The sequence below is a fragment of the Oncorhynchus clarkii genome, chromosome 1 (genome assembly GCF_045791955.1).
Source record: "Oncorhynchus clarkii lewisi isolate Uvic-CL-2024 chromosome 1, UVic_Ocla_1.0, whole genome shotgun sequence".
Lineage (NCBI taxonomy): Eukaryota > Metazoa > Chordata > Actinopteri > Salmoniformes > Salmonidae > Oncorhynchus > Oncorhynchus clarkii.
This window is the reverse complement of record NC_092147.1, coordinates 63,364,144-63,386,374: the sequence shown is the minus strand read 5'-3', so window position 1 is coordinate 63,386,374 and position 22,231 is coordinate 63,364,144. Positions and strand designations below refer to the sequence as shown.

Here is a 22,231-nt window from a genome sequence, read left to right as displayed (position 1 = left end):
ATGCTTCACGGTGGGAACCACACATGCAGAGATCATCTGTTCACCTACTCTGTGTCTCACAAAAACACGCCGGTTGGAACACAAAATCTCAAATTTTAACTCATCAGACCAAAGGACAGATTTCCACCGGTCTAAAGTCCATTGCTCATGTTTCTTGGCCCAAGTAAGTCTGTTCTTATTGTTGGTGTCCTTAAGTAGTGGTTTCTTTGCAGCAATTCGACCAGGCCTGAAGGCCTGATTCACGCAGTCTCCTCTGAACAGTTGATGTGTCTGTTGAAGCACTTATTTAGGCTGTAATCTGAGGTGCAGTTAACTCTAATGAACTTATCCTCTTCAGCAGAGGTAACTCTCGGTCTACCTTTCCTCTGCGGTCCTCATGAAAGCCAGTTTCATCATAGCGCTTGGTTTTTCTGACTACACTATCCACTATTATTATTATCACTATTATATTACTTCACTATTATTCTACCATAAAGAAAATAGTAAAAATAAGGAAAACCACTTGAATGAGTAGGTATGTCCAAACTTTTGACTGGTACTGTATATGTATGTATGTTATTTAGCGGAGATTTAAGACTTTTCACATAGCCAAGACCATCTAAGGGCATACTTAAACACTGCCCCAAACCTTTGGGCTTATACCTTTTCCATATACATAACTAAGCACATAAAACTCTAACTTACCCACATTGGAGCATAATTACTTATTACTTATTAAAACATCCATTTAAGGAAGGAAAAGCCTGTGCACTTGAACATATTCTTAAGACAAACTACGGGATGTCAAAAGTTACTGCATACAATCTAAAATATTATACCATCCTGTTAACACTGGGAATAAATGATTTGTACAGTTGTAGGAGGTCGTAAATCTTGTTTTTAGTAAACCTAGACATCACATAGACAGGCAAACAGGGCAGGTCTACACTGATTGGACGAGGCGAAAGTCAAGGTATGCTACTGCCATAGACTTAGTTCGACGACTCATCTTGGTATCTATGCCATTATAGCGTCTGAGAGCATGGGCATCGCCATTGAAGTGGTCAAATTTCTTCTTCTTTTGTGTTTGAAAAAATGCATACAGCTTATATTGGTGATTTACCACCACCTGCAGTGCAGGAGTCCAGAACCAAATCGTGTGTGTAATTTATTTATTGTGGCCACTAATGGCATTGATACAGTTTAATTAAAGCCATTTACCAACCAGGTAATCCAATTTGAAGTAGAAGCAAATGTTCTGCTTATTAACTTATTGCTCCCAAGCATAGGAATCCCCACCCAGTTGACTACTTTAAAATTGAGGAAGCCCTCAATAGCAATGTCCATGAAAAAACAGATTATTGCCAAGTAAAGATCTCTATCCATCTCTATGGCCGAAGCTTGCATGTGCACATACTGTAAGCCATGCAAACCCTAGCATTTGGCTCTCCTACAAAATCAGAATAAAACCTTGAATAGAGGTACATGCAGGGTTCGAGACACTATCGTTGTAGTTAATGCGCTTATTTTTATAGGAAAACTGCATTTTTTTCCCACCTCACCTTTAAGAGGCATCTTGATTTTTTATTATATAATTAAATACTATTTAATTCCTCCCAAAAAACATTCATTTATCTATAATCACAATAAAATGGTTGTATACAAATGATAGTATTTTCACTTGCTGAAGGAACAGTGGTTCTATGCACAACAGAGAGGAAACATACATTCACACACTCAAAGTTCCTAAGAAATGGCTATGCAAATGGTAGAAAAGCTTTGGCATATGTGCCTACAAGTTGTGCCTGCACACTTGGAAATAAGATCAGTACAACAATGTATGAAGGTTTGGCTTCATACAACTCTTAATTTAGTAACATTTACGTTAATTTAGTAAGAAGTCCCACATAAAACTGTGGAGAGTTAGGCTAGTCTATTTACACGTGTTACTTTGTTAGGCCTTAGGGTTTTAAGGCGGACTATGCTACATGTTCCCAGATGCCCATGCTGAGAGTAAATGGCACCACCTTAAATGTACCACTGTCTCTACTAAGTGAAAGTTTCAACTACACAACTCAAAACACTGCCCAATGATAATTTTCGATATGAAATGATCGAGACAATTGTCAAATTCCACTAGGTTATAGCTATTGTTGTCTACTAAAGGATAATGATCAATTGCGGGATTCTTTTGTAGCTATTCAAAATAAGTGGATCATTTCTGATCCATAGAAATAGAATGACTAGAACGACTGATCCCCTGTTAGTGACAAGGTTTGTGTTTAACAGGTAAGAACTAAAGCAGTACGAGCGTGTAGCCCACAATGGAACAGTGTGAGAAGAACAGCATTTTGGCAACAGTCACAGAGATCGATGGTGAGGGAAACCTTCCATTTACACAGCAGTTGTACTTAGGGCCTTTGGAAATCTAACACCGTAGGGGAATATGTTTTGGTGGAGGAGTGTAATCGCTGTAGGAAAATCAAACTGGCATGCTGATGCATAATGTAGATATAATTACGTGTGATGAATGGCTATTGATTAACAATCAACACCATTTAAAGTGTTTTTACAGTATTGAACTAGTGATTTATTTACACTTGCAAAAACTCCTTATCCTTAATGGCCCATACAGTATTATATGCTAATAAGGCTCACTCTCTGCGACTGGAAACAGTATTAACCTCTTAAAGTCTCTATCCACTGCACTACCTTAGAAATAGAATCACATAGAACATAGTAATATAATCCTATTTCTATGTGCACTACACTGTATATTGGCATTGTGATACAATTATATATTATCATTGAAATGAAAGGCATTTGGGGAAGGTAACCCAACAGTACTATTGTAGTTCCGAATAGGGTGCACAGAGAGAATGAGAGGGATTGAAGGAGCTACACAGGCAAAGAAAACAAAGAGTGCCTAACTCTATTTGAATAATTCAGCATGTGAGTTTGCAGTGGGAGCTACATCTAGTCGAGGCTGAAAGAGCAGGGAGGCTCTGCTAAAAAAATATCTTACACTCTTAAACCTGGCTCCTATTGCTCTGTATGTCATCATGCTCATATACTGTGTCTGCGGCTACTGCTGCTTGTTATCCCCTCTCGTAATGATACCTTACCTTCATGCTATACTGTACGTTGCATAGAAGAGAGTTAGCGCTTACTCTAGGGGCGCGGAGGGCAGGACCGCTCTGGAACCTGCAGTCCCATTCATGCCTTAACGATGGATGCTACAGAAGACGAAATAGGGGAGCCATTTTGTGTCCTGCTGTGTATTGTTTTGTGTCCTGCTGTGCGTCCCTGTTCCCACAGTCATCATGGCTACATAGGAGAGGTTATAGGCATGGTTACACACACACACACACACACACACACACACACACACACACACACACACACACACCAGCCTGTGAGACCACCAGGTGGCGGTGTGGTGCTAGGAGCTTCCAGGAGAGGAGCAGACCGAGCCGCACATGCTCAGTTTGGAGGAGGACTCAGGTTCGGGTTCGGGATCCTCATCCTCTGTGCCTCCCTCAGCCTCTCCGGATCCGTCTCCATCACCATCATCACCCCCCTCGGCAGCTCCTTCACACTCCCCTCCCTCTGCACCCTCCTCCTGACTCTTTTTCAACCTGAGAGACAGATGCAGACACACACACACACACACACACACACACACACACACACAGACGGAATAGAGAGAAAAGCCCATTTGTGATTAAAATACATAGTGGGAGTCTAAAGACTATGATATACTCTCTGTTCAGAAATGATGCCCAAGTAGTAAAAATAGAACTCAAGCTCCATTAAATTAGAGCAATAAAGAAACTCCATTTGCCATGCAGGAAGAATTCCAAATTATGCTGCAATCTCAGACACTGGTAAATAATGAATGGGGTATTAATTTAGATCAGGGCTGAACCAATATTCTCTCCCTCATGATCACAGAGCAGTCCCATATAGTGCTGGGGCGGTTACGAAATTTCATCAGCCGGTGATTGTCAAGCAAATAACTGTCGGTCTCAAGGTAATTGACCGTTAATTAACATAAACACATTTAGTATCTCCTGGCTTCCACACATAGCCTACAAGCCATTTTAAAAAGTCTAATAAATCCATGTAACATACAGTAGCAGTCAAAAGTTTGGACACACCTACTTATTCCAGGGTTTTCATTTATTTTTACTATTTACATTATAGAATAATAGTGAAGACACCAAAACAGTGAAATAACACATATGGAATCATGTAGTAACCAAAAATGTGTTAAACAAATCAAAATATATTTTGATGACCACTTTGCAGAATACTAGTGGTTTTGGTTTAATTATTTCAAAAATAATAGCTTTATTTTATTTTTATAATGACAAAATGATTTTAGCTTTTATTTATTTTTTGCTTTTGAATGGAAATTAGTTAACATTCAATTGCCAAAACATTGAAAATATTCCATTCTCTGTCAAATCCACATTAAGTAGACATAAATAGGAAATTACTATGAAATAATAATATATTTCAGTTATTTATACTGTACTGCTTGGCATTCCTTAAAGTCATCTCATCTCGGCTCAGGCAGTAGCAGCCAGACCATCTAATGTTATCTCTGTGCTCCCCATACTGTACTGTCTTTAGTCATCCTATTTAGCTTGGCTAGTCTGACTGAGTATGCTGCAGAGCTTTTTCACAATTTTTTTTTACTAGTTCTTCAAAATAGATAAGGCATACTTTCACGAATTGTCTCTATCCCTATCATCATTGTGTTGTGTACTGTACATTCCTCTCTAATGCGGTCTATGCGGATCTAACCTGAAGTAGCAGGCATAAAAGTGTATCTGTCTGAGACAGAAAGAACAGGTGCAATGGATTATGTTCATTGTAGTCAATTACCACGTTTCTGTGCTGAACTAGGTTGAATATTTGCTTAATGAAAACCAAATCACTCTTCAGCCCAGCGTCCCACATAGTTCTTGACTTGATTTCTCTCTAGAAAAAAAAAGAACTTAATGGAATTGATGTAATTGAACCAACGTCGGTGAATTAATTGTTTAATAAGAAAGTTCAGCACTAATAGAGGAATGTCAGTGTCACTGGAAGCTACATGGTCAGGAAGGATGCAGAATATAAACAGTTATTCACCATAAAACTTAAAAATGGCAGAAACGGAAAACTAATATGAGGCTAATTCATTCTACCACGTTTTAACCCTTGATATGATGACCACATATTGCATCACTGTTCTATAAGGAATAGATACCATTGCAAATAATGGTCAAAGCTCTATGATAAGATTATATAAGTTAACAATGATTTTAATGTTAATAAGCTTTTCATTAGACCCTGGGGTTCTCTTTCAGTTGTTAGTTTAAATATCTCACAAGTGGGATTCACCAGAATCTCTAAGGAGATAGACATGTCGAGTGGCGAATGAGGGAGCCGCTCCCCTCATACTAAAGAGCCACTCGCCCACCCCAATCATTCTCACCTCTCTTATTCTCAGAAGAGTTATATCTAGCTCTCCTCAGCACGACTTGACCTGTTTTCCAATTTAACTATTCACGTGTGCCGTCAAGGTTATGATGCAGAGCGCAGGGTTATCAGCTCTCGTATTTTGTGTTGGGTGAATTTACTGAAAGGATTTTTACTTAGGGTAAGAATTAGCTTCACTGCTTTTCTTCCCTCATCTCCTGTTGTAGCTAACATCACAAGGCTAGCTGCTGAGCCTTAGCTAGCTCACCTGCAAGGCTTAGCTAACCGGGCTTGCTCGCTGTAAGGCTACCTATCCTACCGACTAGTTTTTCTACCTGGAAGCTCGCTCTCTCATTTAGTTCAACTCACTCCGGTGCCACGTTGACTAAACCAACCGTCCTAGCGTTTCTGCTTATCGGTCAAGAGACATGCATTTGTTCTTCGCAAGACCAACAAGGCGCTAGCTTCCTTTAGCTAACTTTGTGCTTACTAGTTAGGCTACTAGCCCAAATGGCGAACACTAGCTACATTGACATTGGTAAAAGATGAGCTTCTCCGGCTATCACTGTGTTAACTAGCTAGGCTACTTGCCCAAGTGGCCGAACACTAGTTACTTTTCACTTTGTTCTTGAATTAGCTGTTTTTGTAGCCATGGAGCCTGCTAGCTCAGCCCAAGGGGTACCGAGCAAGGCCCCGGCCCCTGCTTCAGCATCGGCACACCCATGCCTATGTGGAGCAACCATATGCAGGGAAACTATACCCGACTGCCTGGGTCTCAAACACGCGGAACAGCGTTCTATGACCACTGGCCATGGGTCCATTGTGTTTTTTTGCTGCTAACACCCTCCGACGGAGAGCTCGCAGAGCAGCCCGATGTGGTTAGTCTCCCACACTGAACTTGAGTGGGGAGACTGCCTCGCAGACCCAGCCTTCATGGGAGGATGTCATGGATGGCTATCCCAAAGACATTGGCCCCGGAGAAGGGGGAATTGGACCTCGTCATCGACGAAGACAATGGCGAGGGTATGCGGGCAGCGGAGGCAGCGGAGGAGGAAGAGGATGAGGAGGCACAAGCCGTTACCTCTAGGCCTACACATTCTGTACGGCTTAACAGGCTGCATAATCTCCTAGCTATTGCAAGCCTAAACCAGACCTTTGTGATTAGATCTGTGTCATCAGAGACCTCAAGCTCCGAGCCTCCAGGAGCGCCATTCAAGGCTGGAGCGGTATGGGAGAGAGCCTTGTGGCTCAACTTATCTAACCTGTCAGACAAGGAGAAAGCTGCCGAAGGAACTGTTTTGGCCGGCTGTCACCGCCATTTGTGGCAGAAGTGCAAACTTTGAAAGAAGGAGGGCGAAGCCCTCAACTTCTTCCTGCCTCCTAGACTGGAGAATTGTGGCTACCTGGTCGACCCCTCCACGAACCAAGGCTTAGTGGCAGGGAGAAGGCAATTCGCTGTCAACAGGGCTTTCCACAGGAATCCCAGGCTGGTACAGCGGGCATCGATCCCACAGTTCGGGGACGACAGTTGGGAAAACGATCCTTCGCTGCAGCCACATCAAGGTCCCGCCCAGTTGGTTCCCCTGTAGGGAAAAACCGGGGCTGACCCAGGGGTACGCCCCCTGCGGCAGAAAGTGGCAGCCAACAGTTCACTCTGTGTTCTGGCCTGCCATCTCTCGGTCTACAGTTACAAAAGGGGTACAGATCGCAGTTCGGTCTGAGACCACCTGTTTATGTAGCTGGAAACAGCTGATGTTTTATGGAATATCTACATAGGCGTACAGAGGTCCATTATCAGCAACCATCACTCCTGTGTTCCAATAGCACGTTGTGTTGCTGATCCAAGTTTATCATTTTAAAAAAGCTAATTGATCATTAGAAAACCCTTTTGCAATTATGTTAGCACAGCAGAAAACTGTTGTGCTGAATAAAGCAGCAATAAAACTGGCCTTCTTTAGACTAGTTGAGTATCTGGAGCATCAGCATTTGTGGGTTCGATTACAGGCTGAAAACGGCCAGAAACAAAGAACTTTGAAACTTGTCAGTCTATTCTTGTTCAGAGAAATGAAGGCTATTCCATGTGAGAAATTGTCAAGAAACGGAAGATCTCGTACAACGCTGTGTACTACTCTCTTCACATAACAGCGCAAACTGACCCTAACCAGAATAGAAAAAGAAGTGGGAGGCCTCATATACAGTGACTTCAGAAAGTATTCATACCCCTTGATTCATTCCAAATTTTGATGTGTTACAGCCTGAGTTAAAACATTTATTGCATAGATTTTCTTTCTCACCCATCTACACACAATTCCCTAGATTTTATTACCTAATTTACATAAGTATTCACACCCGAGTCAATACTTTGTAGGAGTCTTTTTGGGTATGAAAGAGCTTTGTACACCTGGATTGTACAATATTTCCCCATTATTCTTTATAAAATTCTTCAAGCTGTGTCAAGTTGATTGTCGATCAATATTGTTTTGGTAAGCAACTCCAGTGTAGATTGGACTTTGTGTTTTAAGTTATTGTCCTACTGAAAGGTGGATTTGTCTCTCAGTTGCTGTAGACTCCCTAAATTTTATCAGCATATCGATTGCGCAACCAGGGGTGGAAAGACCTTGGATCATTGTTACTCTAACTTCCGCGACGCATATAAGGCCCTGCCCCGCCCCCCTTTCGGAAAAGCAGACCACGACTCCATTTTGTTGATCCCTGCCTACAGACAGAAACTAAAACAAGAGGCTCCCACGCTGAGGTCTGTCCAATGCTGGTCCGACCAAGCTGACTCCACACTCCAAGACTGCTTCCATCACGTGGACTGGGACATGTTTCGTATTGCGTCAGACAACAACATTGACGAATACGCTGATTCGGTGTGCGAGTTCATTAGAACGTGCGTAGAAGATGTCGTTCCCATAGCAACGATTAAAACATTCCCTAACCAGAAACCGTGGATTGATGGCAGCATTCGCGTGAAACTGAAAGTGCGAACCACTGCTTTTAATCAGGGCAAGGTGTCTGGTAACAACCGAATACAAACAGTGCAGCTATTCCCTCCGCAAGGCTATCAAACAAGCTAAGCGTCAGTACAGAGACAAAGTAGAATCTCAATTCAACGACTCAGACACAAGAGCCATGTGGCAGGGTCTACAGTCAATCACGGACTACAGGAAGAAATCCAGCCCAGTCACGGACCAGGATGTCCTGCTCCCAGGCAGACTAAATAACTTTTTTGCCCGCTTTGAGGACAATACAGTGCCACTGACACGGCCTGCAACGAAAACATGCGGTCTCTCCTTCACTGCAGCCGAGGTGAGTAAGACATTTAAACGTGTTAACCCTCGCAAGGCTGCAGGCCCAGACGGCATCCCCAGCCGAGCCCTCAGAGCATGCGCAGACCAGCTGGCCGGTGTGTTTACGGACATATTCAATCAATCCCTATACCAGTCTGCTGTTCCCACATGCTTCAAGAGGGCCACCATTGTTCCTGTTCCCAAGAAAGCTAAGGTAACTGAGCTAAACGACTACCGCCCGTAGCACTCACTTCCGTCATCATGAAGTGCTTTGAGAGACTAGTCAAGGACCATATCACCTCCACCCTACCTGACACCCTAGACCCACTCCAATTTGCTTACCGCCCAAATAGGTCCACAGACGATGCAATCTCAACCACACTGCACACTGCCCTAACCCATCTGGACAAGAGGAATACCTATGTGAGAATGCTGTTCATCGACTACAGCTCGGCATTCAACACCATAGTACCCTCCAAGCTCGTCATCAAGCTCGAGACCCTGGGTCTCGACCCCGCCCTGTGCAACTGGGTACTGGACTTCCTGACGGGCCGCCCCCAGGTGGTGAGGGTAGGCAACAACATCTCCTCCCCGCTGATCCTCAACACTGGGGCCCCACAAGGGTGCGTTCTGAGCCCTCTCCTGTACTCCCTGTTCACCCACGACTGCGTGGCCACGCACGCCTCCAACTCAATCATCAAGTTTGCGGACGACACAACAGTGGTAGGCTTGATTACCAACAACGACGAGACGGCCTACAGGGAGGAGGTGTGGGCCCTCGGAGTGTGGTGTCAGGAAAATAACCTCACACTCAACGTCAACAAAACTAAGGAGATGATTGTGGACTTCAGGAAACAGCAGAGGGAACACCCCCCTATCCACATCGATGGAACAGTAGTGGAGAGGATAGCAAGTTTTAAGTTCCTCGGCATACACATCACAGACAAACTGAATTGGTCCACTCACACAGACAGCATCGTGAAGAAGGCGCAGCAGCGCCTCTTCAACCTCAGGAGGCTGAAGAAATTCGGCTTGTCACCAAAAGCACTCACAAACTTCTACAGATGCACAATCGAGAGCATCCTGGCGGGCTGTATCACCGCCTGGTACGGCAACTGCTCCGCCCTCAACCGTAAGGCTCTCCAGAGGGTAGTGAGGTCTGCACAACGCATCACCGGGGGCAAACTACCTGCCCTCCAGGACACCTACACCACCCGATGTCACAGGAAGGCCATAAAGATCATCAAGGACATCAACCACCCGAGCCACTGCCTGTTCACCCCGCTAACATCCAGAAGGCGAGGTCAGTACAGGTGCATCAAAGCTGGGACCGAGAGACTGAAAAACAGCTTCTATCTCAAGGCCATCAGACTGTTAAACAGCCACCACTAACATTGAGTGGCTGCTGCCAACACACTGACACTGACTCAACTCCAGCCACTTTAATAATGGGAATTGATGGGAAATGATGTAAATATATCACTAGCCACTTTAAACAATGCTACCTTATATAATGTTACTTACCCTACATTATTCATCTCATATGCATACGTATATACTGTACTCTATATCATCGACTGTATCCTTATGTAATACATGTACCACTAGCCACTTTAACTATGCCACTTTGTTTACATACTCATCTCATATGTATATACTGTACTCGATACCATCTACTGTATCTTGCCTATGCTGCTCTGTACCATCACTCATTCATATATCCTTATGTACATATTCTTTATCCCCTTACACTGTGTACAAGACAGTAGTTTTGGAATTGTTAGTTAGATTACTTGTTGGTTATTACTGCATTGTCGGAACTAGAAGTACAAGCATTTCGCTACACTCGCATTAACATCTGCTATAACATAACACTGTATTCAGGAAAAAAAGTGAATTTCTTTGCCAATTTTTTTGAAGGATTACTTAAGTACCTTGTTGCAAACAGGCTTCCTTCTTTTCACTCTATCATTTAAGTTAGTATTGCGGAGTAACTACAGTGTTGTTGATCCATCCTCAGTTCTCATATCACAACAATTAAACCCTGTAACTGTTTTAAAATCACCATTGACCTTATAGTGAAGGAGCAGTTTCCTTCCTCTTCGGCAACTGAGTTAGGAACGACACCTGTATCTTTGTAGTGACTGGGTGTAAGCTGAATTAATACTTAACCATGCTCAAATGGATATTCAGCGTCTGTTTTTTTTTACACATCTACAAATCGGTGTCCTTCTTTGAGGCATTGAAATAGCTCCCTGGTCTTTGTAGTTGAATCTGTGCTTGAAATTCAATACTCAATTGAGGGACCTTACAGATAATTGTATGTTAACCACTATAATTGAACACAGAATGAGTCCATGAAACTTACTATGTGATTTGTTAAGCACATTTTTACTCCTGAACTTAAGGCTTGCCACAAAGAAAGAGGTTGAATACTTATTGACATTTCAGCTTCACATTTGTTATTAATTTGAAAAATGTTCTTCAAACAACATTCCACTTCGACATTATGGGGTATTGTGTGTAGATCAGTGACACAAAATCTACATTTGATCAATTTTATATTAAGGCTGTAACAACAAAATGTGGAAAAAGTAAAGCAGTGTGAATCATTTCTGGCACTACAGAGCTAAGAACGATGTAATATTAATATGTTTTGTATTCGTCTCCCAGGTTCAGTAATTGGTTCTGCGTTTATATAATGTTAGTATATTATTATAGAGCTAACAATGCTTGGGTCAGGTGAAACAAACATTTATAAATATCTATTCACGTGTGTGTCAGGTGTCATATAGTCCTTATGTAGGTGGTATCTCAGCCTCATGCATACCACTTTTTTTTAAAAGCATTCCACAAAGGTTTAACATTAATATGTTCTGATTTGTCTCCAGGCGAAGGGTTTGGTTTGTGGTCTTACTTCTCGCGGTTGAAGATCATGAACTCTGACTGCACGACTTCAAGGCACTCCTGTAAGTAGTCGTTCTCCTGAGGGCAGTGAAGGAAAGAGAATAGCCATTATCATCATCACCCACACAGGTCGACAATAATGAAGTACGAGATCAACCTCACCTCAATCAATCACCAGTGAGACCTGAAAGATTACAAACACCCCCTTCTTCCCTCTTTTAAATCACGCCCAGTGATATGTTTGTGTGCTTTCCCTCAAATTGGTTGTTTGGCACAGGACAAAAATAGAAGCTCATATTTCCGAAAGCACTTGGAGGCATGACATCACCACTGATGGCTTCATAATTTAATCATATAGGTAATAACTGAGCCCCCTCGCACACAAGAAGACTGCTCAGGCCCGGAGTAAGATGGGGGCCTATTGTTAGAAGACAAGCTTTACTGCTTTTACAGCGCCCAGAGATCACTCTTGATAACACCGAAGGTCGACTTTAACAATGTGGTGCTCGTAATGAGGGGCTTGGCCAATGAAAACCTGGCACAGCTCATACATATGGATTGTCTAAAATCCATGTTAAATAATGGCCGCATCACAGATAAGGTGGATTTCTTATAATACTGTAATCATGTAAGAAAATAACAAAGAGACAAAGAGATTCATGATATTCATGAAATGAAGGGAGAAAAATAACAACTGGGGAAGAGGAGGCTACAGACTGCCCTCCCTGCCCTCTGTGTAAACCAGATCTGCCACACTGTCCTAGCACTATTTAAAAAAAATTGGGGGCAACATAGAACATTTCTAATTGGACAAATTCAGGTAGTCCCTCCATGTTTCCTTCCATTTGGTTGACTTGTCTGTATTCTGTTTGTACATTGTATATTGCTGGCAGCACCTATTCCCTAAGTCAAATTCTGGGTATGTGTTAAATGTACTTGGCGAATAAAGTGATTCTGATTAACATGACCCAGGTACAGCCAGTAGTGACTGGTTGATGTGACACTCACAGACTGGGAATCCTTGCTGGCTTCCCGTGACCTGTTTTTGGCCAGCCTCTTCTTCTTCTTGTGGAGGGGACGAGATTCTAGTATCATCTCCTCCAGCTCAAAGGTGGGGTCGCAATGCAGACGGCCCTTCTGTGGAACCAAGACACACACAGTACACTAATGAATAACTATATACCTAAATCCACACACACACACACACACACACACACACACACACACACACACACACACACACACACACACACACACACACACACACACACACACACACACACACACACACACACACACACACACACACTCCACAGCATGAATAAAATGGACTAGCATAGTTTATTGGCTGCAATAGACTTATTATATTTATTTATTTCAGTACAGTGAAGTGCTTAACTTGCAAGCCCTAGCCAACAGTGCAGTATTCAATATAAAAAAGTAATAGTAATAAGAGAGGAAGCTATTTACGGGTTGCACAACTGTCCCTGGGTCGTGTCGGTTGCCTTTGTTATCAACGTTCTACAGACACCACAGCAGTATTGATGCTCAAAAGTAGAACCAGGGCTAATGACTGTTTAGTCTAAATTACACTATAGGGGCTTGGGAATACGATGCCATTGCTAAAGTAGACACATATTTAGCAGGAAACAACTTTGCCATCATCATCATGTTGTCAATATACTTTAGACGGCTGGCAATGTTGTCATTAGCGAGCAAAGTTAATAAAAAATAGCTAGCAATGCTAATGTTAGCTAGCTAAAATCTGGAGGTCTACCCTCAATCTTAGCTAGCTAGCTAACGTTATAACGCATCTAAAGTCCATCATTTAAATTATGACAAAAGGTTTTCCTACTAATTATTTGCCTTCTTTTGAAATGTAATGTGTTTTCAAGCCACAGTAATGCACTTTAGACCAAATCTTCATCAGCGCCCAATGAGGATGCATTGAGTAGAATGCTCAGTTGAACATCAGTCCTAAAACGAACGTTCAAAACAATATTGTGACGCAAATTGCAACCCATGAATATACAAGGTCAGTGCCAGTACCACATGTATAATGTGCAGGGATACTGGAGTATTAGAGGTAGATATGTACAGGGATGAAATAATAATAGAAATAATAACAGCGAAGCAAATACTGGACATTTCACAGAATGTAACAAGTGAGAGAGACTGGGTTATGTATAAGACTACATGTGTACGTTTATGTGTCTGAATAAATGAACAAGATGAGATAATGTAGTGTTTACAGTCCATAAAAAGGTGAAAACGCAGCACACTGCATTCTATGCTCCCAAGTGATAGATACTTACGTTAGGGACAAAGCCAGCCTCTATCTTCTTCTCGTACACAGCGTCCCAGTTGATGTCAGAGAGGTAGGGAGCTGTCTGCATGTGAGACAGGCTGGAGAAACGATGCTCTGGGTTCACCGTCAGCAGCTGGGAGACACACACACACACAGATTATACTATACATCATTTAGTTCCATTAAAGTCTCAAACACTATCACCTCTACAGTATCCACTACATTGCTTTCTAATTTATCCGCAGGGATTAATAAAGTCGTATTGAATTGAAAAACCTTATGGCTTGTGACTAAACAGGTTGAATGTTAAAATCAGATCCAATAATCGAGGTAGTATCGACATTAGGGGGCACTCTTAAATCAGCCACAGTCTTACAGTACAGGGATCAGGTGCCTTATCAATCCAAAATAAAGACGCCACCCCGATTAGCATACATTTAATTAGATAAGGATTGAGATCATTGTCAGGGATACAATAAACTTGTATCAATAGTATTGTATCTACAATGAAGGGAAATCTAGGGTATTTACGAAACCCCGGTTCTATGATAATATGAGATAGACGTTTCACATATGGGGATTCGCTCTAGCAGATTCACGAAATGAAGAACCAAATCACAGCATCTTTTGGAGACAGGCAGGTAAAGTTGGAGAAGAAGTGAGCCCCTCCCCGCCTTATAAGGCGCAACTCGCCCCGCCTCTGGTCATTCTCAAGCATGCCTCTCTTCCAAATGAAAGGAGGATAAAGGCACTCTTAATATAATTCCTTTATTTGTATGGCATGTTCAATGGAAACAAAGTTTCAAAACTCATGCCTCTCTTCCTTGCGAGCATGGAAATGCAGTCAGTCATCTCACTCACATTATCACAAAACCAGGGTGGCTCAACATGCCGCATCGTAAATCTCTTGCAAAGAGATGCATTTGAACAGTGCCCAAGAGGTAACCATACCTTTGGTGGAATGAGCCCTCAGGCCCTCCCGGGGCTCGGTAGGTTACTTTCTAAATGTAATCCGTTACAACTACTAGTTATAGTTATGTTACTAGTTACGTCCAAAATTGTAATCAGTAAAGTTACTTTTGGATTACCCAAACTCAGTAAGATAAACTGATAACTTTCAGTTACTTTTGAATTACTTTCCTCTTAAGAGGCATCAGAAGAAGACAAAAAGCATCCATCAAACGCATTTGACATGTCATCATAGTGGTCTTGTACTTGCGGTCAGACTCGTTCAGGACGAACAAACTTACATTTGTGCCTTTTTCCAATGCTGAATTGAATGTCATTGAGAAAACAGAAAGGTGTCATAATATATCTTGAATCTAAAAGTATCCCAGAAGTAATTATGTAGTTTTTCAAAAGTATATGTAATCTGATTACAATATTTTTGCCTGTAACATAACTGATTACAAGAAAACGGTAACTGTAATCAGTTACTCTTCAACCTTGACTACAAACCCTTGCTATTATAAGGCAATACAATAGCCTCCACTGTCCAATGGGATAGCCGTTGACAAGAGAGGGGACCACTCGAAGACTTGGCCACTCTTTCGACATGCTCTCGTTCTATCAAAACCCTGGACATAAAAAGTGTAGAATCTCTTCTTCCGTAGAAGTGAAGGGCGGGGGCTGGAAAGCCATAAGCTCTAAGAAGAGATCATTTTAATTGCCTCTGACCTTAGGCATAAAGGCGGGGATGGGTAACAATGTTACCTTGGATAACACCGGGGCAAACTGTAGGCACGAATAGTGGACTGACAAATCATGCAGGTCACTCACTTGCTTTGCTGATGTAAGGTCAGTCACTAAAGCTGTTTTGAAGGAGAGATATTTCATCTCCACACTATCCAGCGGCTTAAAAGGCTGCTGCAAAATTGCCTCAAGCACAATAGACAGGTCCTAAGATGGGGCTAAAGGCTTGGAAACTGGGCATAAGCAACGTGCTCCCTTCAAAAAAAACGACATAACCGAGGGCGTATCCCTACTATGTTACTGTCCAAGCCTATATGACCGGCCGAGATAGCAGTTAAATAGACCTTAACCAGTGGAAAATGAAAATGTCTTCCCTCTGCCTAAAATGTCCTGCAAGAAGCATAAAACCTTGGATACTGAGCATCGGTAAGGAATTATCTGAAGGCTATTGTTCACAACACTTATCAAAAACGCACAACTTGTTTCCATACAGTGAGCGTGTCGAAGAGGCCCTTGAACTCTGGATAGTCTCAATGATTCCGATTGGCAAGCCCGTCGCATCCTCTCACGGGCCAGGCCCAGAGGGCCATGGTTTCTTTCTTTGGGTCAAAAGATCCTAATGGTAGCAGCCTGGGCTTATTGTAAAGCAGGAGAGTAGAGCTTCCATGGCCATCGAGTGGCTATCGAGAGGAGGGATAAGCCTTGTTCCCTCACGCTGTCCAGAGTGGGGAGTATCAAGCAGAGAGGAGGAAAAGCGTAAATCATCACCCTTGGCCAAGCAGGTGTCAGTGGGTCCAACCCCAGTGGTGCATCTCCTGCTAGGAACAACGGACAGTGTGTGTCTTTGTTCGATGCGAAGAGATCTACAGTGACTAGATCGTGTATCTCCCAGATCTGGGGATGGGGTCTCCAATCCCCGTAAAGTGGATTCCCTCTGGACAATAAGTCTACTCCTACATTCAGTGCACCCAGGAAATGAGTTGCGCATAATGAGAAGAGGTGAGCTCTCTTCTACTCTCAGTAGTCCTAGCGGTACAACTGAGATGGGGGACGCAATCAATCCCAGCACTCAGAGGCAGGTTTTGAGCGTGACCGAGTGGGAGAGGGAGAGGCACTATCGGAACAACGTGATGTGGTTGTCCAATAGTGTAGCCCGATGAAAGAGAGAATCCTTGCCTGACAACTCAAACTGAATTAATCTGCTGCTCTATCGTTCGCTACATACTTCAGTCTGAGACTGAAGTTGTTTGTGGTGACGTCAAAATGAGCGGTGTTGTACAAAACAAAGTAATCAGCGATTTAGTCATCTCTAACCAATCAGAGTAATAAAGCCAATGACAAATTTTCAGTCATCTTCTTCCATGATAATAGGCTAACGTTTGGCCGGTGAGATGGGTTAAAAGGGAAGTCATGTCGCATACCGCTTTCTCCTGTGTTGGGGCTGCTTCCACACACTTGCTGAACGTTTGTGGAGCTAGTGCTAGCCCGAAGGGGACAGCGAGGTATTCGCAGGCTGTGTCTTGAAAGGCAAACCTGAGAAACTGTGCTGGCAGAATACTTATGTGAAAATAAGCATTGAGTAACATCGCCTCGACGAATAGAGCGAGACAGCACTTTGAGCGTAAGAATGCAAAACGTGTACTTTCTCAGATAGCTGTTGAAGTAGGTCCAGAATGGGGTGAATGATCATTTGTCTTTTTGCCTCAGGTGCTTGTGAATGCGCTGAGGGAGAGCTGTGGCACGGGGGACACTTGGGGACAGGCCAGAACATGTAGTGAGTGACCTGTTTGCTGCCCCTCTCTACTGCTGGGAACGCACCCCTAGGTCAGGTGACCCTTCTTCCCAGGGGAATCAGGTGGATGGGACCTGGATGCGGTAGCAGCGAAGGACCACATCCCCCACTGCCGGCCTCTGTAAGGAGAACCAAATGGTGGGTTCGCAGCCTGCTGTGTTGCCTGGGGGTTTTGCATTGCGAAAAAACCCTGGTGCCAGTGTGATGCCCTCTCCCTGCCACGAAAAAACCCTGGTGCCAGTGTGATGCCCTCTCCCTGCCGCTAAAAAACCCTGGTGCCAGTGTGTTGCCCTCTCTACATCCGTCAATGGCTCCTCTAATGAATGTGCAGCAGACACGTAAAACATCTGGAAGATGGAGGCGGAAATGCGCTCTGTCTTCCCAGGAAGAGAAGTATCGGTCTGTGACGCAGCACTGGGCTTGAGGTCGTTGGCCAGTGACGGCTCAACTACCTGGGGCTTGCTTGTGACGCTAGCTACCACCGGAGACTGAGGAGTAGAAAACTATTTATACTCTAAGCAAAACTTTCCTCTCGTCAGTACTCAACACTATCGACAGGAGCTGAGGTCCTAAGTTCTGCAGCTTTAACCTCACGGTTTCGCCTGAGAACAGTTCAGTAGGAGACCGTGATCTAGTCGCACTGAGGAGAGCTTCTCCAACAGACGCTGTGATTGGTTCTTCAGTTAGTGAATCTTCTAGAGTGAATCCCCATTTGTGAGACATCGAAACAATTATTTGAAATAGAACAGCTGTTAAGTTTCGCCGTGGGATAGCTTAACATAAACCTAGGAGAAATGATTTTGGGATGTAGTTCGGTTGCCATGTCAACCATCTCTCTCCAAATTCTCCCACTCTGAAAATTCAGACGAGTCATTTCTCACAGAGGGCTGGTTAGGTCCGTCTAGGTGGGGTTCAGACATGGTAATCGATCCGCAGCCAAGCGGAAGATACAGATGCCATCGCCCTGGAGCCTCGTTGGCTCTGACTGGAGCAGACACGCACAGATTAGAGAGAGTAGTCCCTCACTACTCTGACTCCCTGTCACTCCATTTGTCTCTCCTCGTCCTTATATCTCTAAATCTCTCCCTCTGTTCCCCTCAGCCTCAGGAAACTCTCCCTCCATCCACTTTCACCTCAAATACTTTTGTGAGCCCCCCCAATGTCTTCTGACCACTGACTCGACTCTCTACTCCACTCTAGACATTCCACTGTAGACTTTCCCCTGACAACTCTCCCCTCTACAGCAGCCCATCTCTCCACTTCTGCCCCTCATCTCCTCTCCTCACTTTTACTCTCCTTTCCTCTGCTCGCCGCTCTTCTTGGACCCCAGTAAGACTAGCTGTTGCTATTGGCATCGACTAATGGGGATTGTAATAAATCAAAAATCGAAATCCCCTCCGCTCATCTTTCTCCTTCCCACTTCCCCTCCCCACTTACCTTCCTCATGAGATGAACCAGATCCTTGGGCCAGGTGGAGTTGTACTGCACACTGACTGTACTGAAGAGCTGCATTAAAGACTCCACTGAGTTACTGGCATGGATCTCATAGGGCCTCTGACAGAGGGAGAGAGCGAGAGAGAGAGCGAGAGAGAGAGCGAGAGAGAGAGAGGGTGAGAGGGAGAGGGAAGGGGGAGAGAGGGAGGACGGAAGAGAGAGAGGGAGGAGTAAGGAAGAGAGAGAGTAAGAGAGAGATGGGGAGAGAGAGAAAGAGAGAGAGAGAGAGAGAGAGAGAGTAAGAGAGAGATGGGGGAGAGAGAGAGAGAGAGGGAAGAAAGCATAGACAGACTGAGAAATTGAAAGAAGATAGTATTAACCACATACAGTAAGCTTCAGTTTTCATTACTCAAGAACAGCTCCACTTCCCATAATGCCTTTCCTTACCCATCCACGCAGCACCTCAAAAACCGTCACGCCGAGTGACCACCAATCCACCTCAAAAGCATAACCCACCCCCCCGCTCACAAAGGACTGGAAGATCTCTGGGGCTGGAGGAGATGCAACACAGACAGAGTCAGTCAGCTAGGCTACACCTACACGAGACCATCAAACACGAATGGATATTTACACAGTATGTTAGTGATACGGTTCCAGATCGGTCTCGTCATGACTAGGACCATAGGAGTTGGCAAGACAGTACAAACAGATCTGGGTCCAGGCTAGTGACAAAGGTTTCCAAGGGCTGAAGGAACAACAGGTATAAAAAAAAAGTCTTACCCATGTAGGGCTTGGTTCCAGCTAAGGCCGTGGCCCTCTCTCCATCCTTGATTATTGTAGCAACGTTGAAGTCTGTCAGGTGGGCGTGGCCTGTGAAGACAGCGCTCCTTAGAACCAAACTCAAAAATACTGTAACACCACATCCATAAAACTCACAAATAAATGTTTTTTTCTTTAAACAAAATGATCCAAAAGAAACTTAAAGCTACGGTATCTGTTTTTGTCTGAACTTGAGTAGGCTTTCAATCTTTATTGCCTGATGTAACCGAAATCAAATTTGTTGTCTCTGACTAACTAACTGACAAACAAAAACAAAACACAAATAGCTTAGTAAAAACATGATTCAGTGTGTCAACGAGACATTTGTTTGCCGGAGTCTGGTCTACCCGCTGGCGTCGGGGTTAAGAATCCTGCCTCGGCCCCTACTCCCAGTCTCCCTCTGTATCTGTCTCCGTCTCTACCTTCTGCCTGTCACTGTCCTTAAAACAATAAAACACATTACAAATATATATTTAAAAAAGACTTGAAGCAGTCTCCCTGAGCATTTTACTGTAAGAGCTGATGTCTATAGACCGCAGTAGTGAAGAGGACTAGTGTGTCCTTGTGCTTCTTTCTGCATGTCTTCAAAGCATGGTGGGGTGTGAGACACACATTCTGGCTATTCTGCATGAGTGCTGACCCCATTACTGTGGTGATACCTACAGTAACATCCTGCAGAGTCATGACTGTGTGTCCTACCTGTCACCTTGGACCATTTTCCTTCTCAGAAGCTCGCTTTACTGTACATGGGGACATTTTTCTCTCTCTCCCTCTCTCTCCTTCTCTACCACACATACTGTACACACGCACATGAACAACAATGTCACTCAAATGGCCTACACGTGCCTTCATAAAGCATGTGACAAAGGTAAAACACACACACGTCGTAAACATCTAATGAGTACAAGATAAAGTCATCTCTAAGAAGAGGCATTCTCACCTTGCTCATCTAACAAGATGTTGTCTGGTTTGATATCCCTGTGAGATAGAAACAGAGAGAAACACAGGAATCATTGTCTAAGAATATGGAACTGCATGTGTGTGGAACAGAATGGGTATCTGTAAGTGTTACACTTGTGTGGAACAGAATGGGTAGCTGTAAGTGTTACACGTGTATTTGTACATTGAGGCTTGTAAGTATTGCCTGGGTCGTTCAACAAAGAGACCCTTTTGGGGGCGTGTAATGCTGTTAAGAAAAACCTTTTATTTCACCAAATGTTTATATTTTGTCATAAAGAGAGCATGTTCCACTTAATATAAAAAAAACATTTTCCCCCATAAAAGAGGTGAAATTAAGAAAAATGTTACACGGTTTACCATTGATGATTTCATTTTAAATCAGCCATAGCTCCCTTTGTGACAGGGGGAATTGAAGTGCAGCAAGGAGGGGCAATTGAATGCAAGCTTAACACATTTTTTAAATTTAACTTAACTCTTTTCTAGACCATCTACTATGGGTAACAGGGTTGACATGTTATGGTCGACTCTCTCAGTTTTCTACCACAAAACACCAGAAAATGCTCACCTGCTTTCACACTAATGATTTGAATGTTCAATGTTTCTTTTGAAAAAATAATTTAAAAAAGGAATAGTTTCACCATATTCAAATTATAGTTCAGTCCATGTGACAGGGTTGACCTTAAAATGAGGGACAAATAACTATCTTCAGAAATGACTTTGTCAAAGCAACAAAATAACCTGGGCTTTACAATGATGAAAACGTTGGGACAATTTGGGGTTAAATGGGTTCAAATGTTCCTAGAAAAAGTGACGTGGGACATTTCCTTATTCATAAAAAAAATCAGATTCATTACATCCATGTTGTTTATCTTAAAGCTAGGGCACTGCATTTAATATAACAAGCTTTTAAAATTAAACATTGGAACGACCAACCTGTGTGTGTATTACGTATGTGACTGTGTGCCGATGTGTGGACGTATGCCCATGTACTGATCCCTACACCACTATATTCGACATGGATGAATGGGAACATGGCAATTTCCAATCCCAAACGCCAGGGAGGCACTCCCAGGTTTTCTCCACACATGCTTTTTATGTGGGGCACCAATGCATTGGAGACCAACATAAACAACAACACCTTGGTGTTAACCCACATGCACAGCCCCCGCCAAGCCCACAGCCAATTAACAGAGCCAACCCCGCTTATTTAATTATGCAGCCTGTCACGAAAGTGTGAATAATACATTTAGTCCACATAGAGAGTCTCATACGCTACACTAACATGATATCAGGCTACAGTAAGTCTTTTTTAACTGGTGTTTTCCTTCAGAGGTTTAATGGAAATGTGATCCCAAACCCAAGCCATTTAGTCCACAGAGAGTCTCATACGCTACACTAACATGATATCAGGCTACAGTAAGTCTTTTTTAACTGGTGTTTTCCTTCAGAGGTTTAATGGAAATGTGATCCCAAACCCAAGCCATTTAGTCCACAGAGAGTCTCATACGCTACACTAACATGATATCAGGCTACAGTAAGTCTTTTTTAACTGGTGTTTTCCTTCAGAGGTTTAAT

At 43.3% G+C, this 22,231-nt stretch overlaps 1 protein-coding gene across 1 annotated transcript in view; it reads right to left on the bottom strand.

The window, feature by feature from the left end:
• Positions 1-2,545: 2,545 nt before the first annotated feature.
• LOC139410267 (serine/threonine-protein kinase 32C-like) overlaps positions 2,546-22,231 on the bottom strand; it is a 139,936-nt gene continuing 120,250 nt past the window's right edge. Inside the window, exons 5-12 of the mRNA XM_071155748.1 lie at positions 20,637-20,674; positions 19,658-19,747; positions 19,325-19,428; positions 18,881-18,997; positions 13,967-14,092; positions 12,660-12,788; positions 11,662-11,729; positions 2,546-3,617 (exon numbers count right to left, since the gene is read on the bottom strand). Coding sequence (XP_071011849.1) covers positions 3,422-3,617; positions 11,662-11,729; positions 12,660-12,788; positions 13,967-14,092; positions 18,881-18,997; positions 19,325-19,428; positions 19,658-19,747; positions 20,637-20,674 — 868 coding nt within the window. The 3' untranslated portion in view covers positions 2,546-3,421. The remainder of the gene's footprint in view (positions 3,618-11,661; positions 11,730-12,659; positions 12,789-13,966; positions 14,093-18,880; positions 18,998-19,324; positions 19,429-19,657; positions 19,748-20,636; positions 20,675-22,231) is intronic.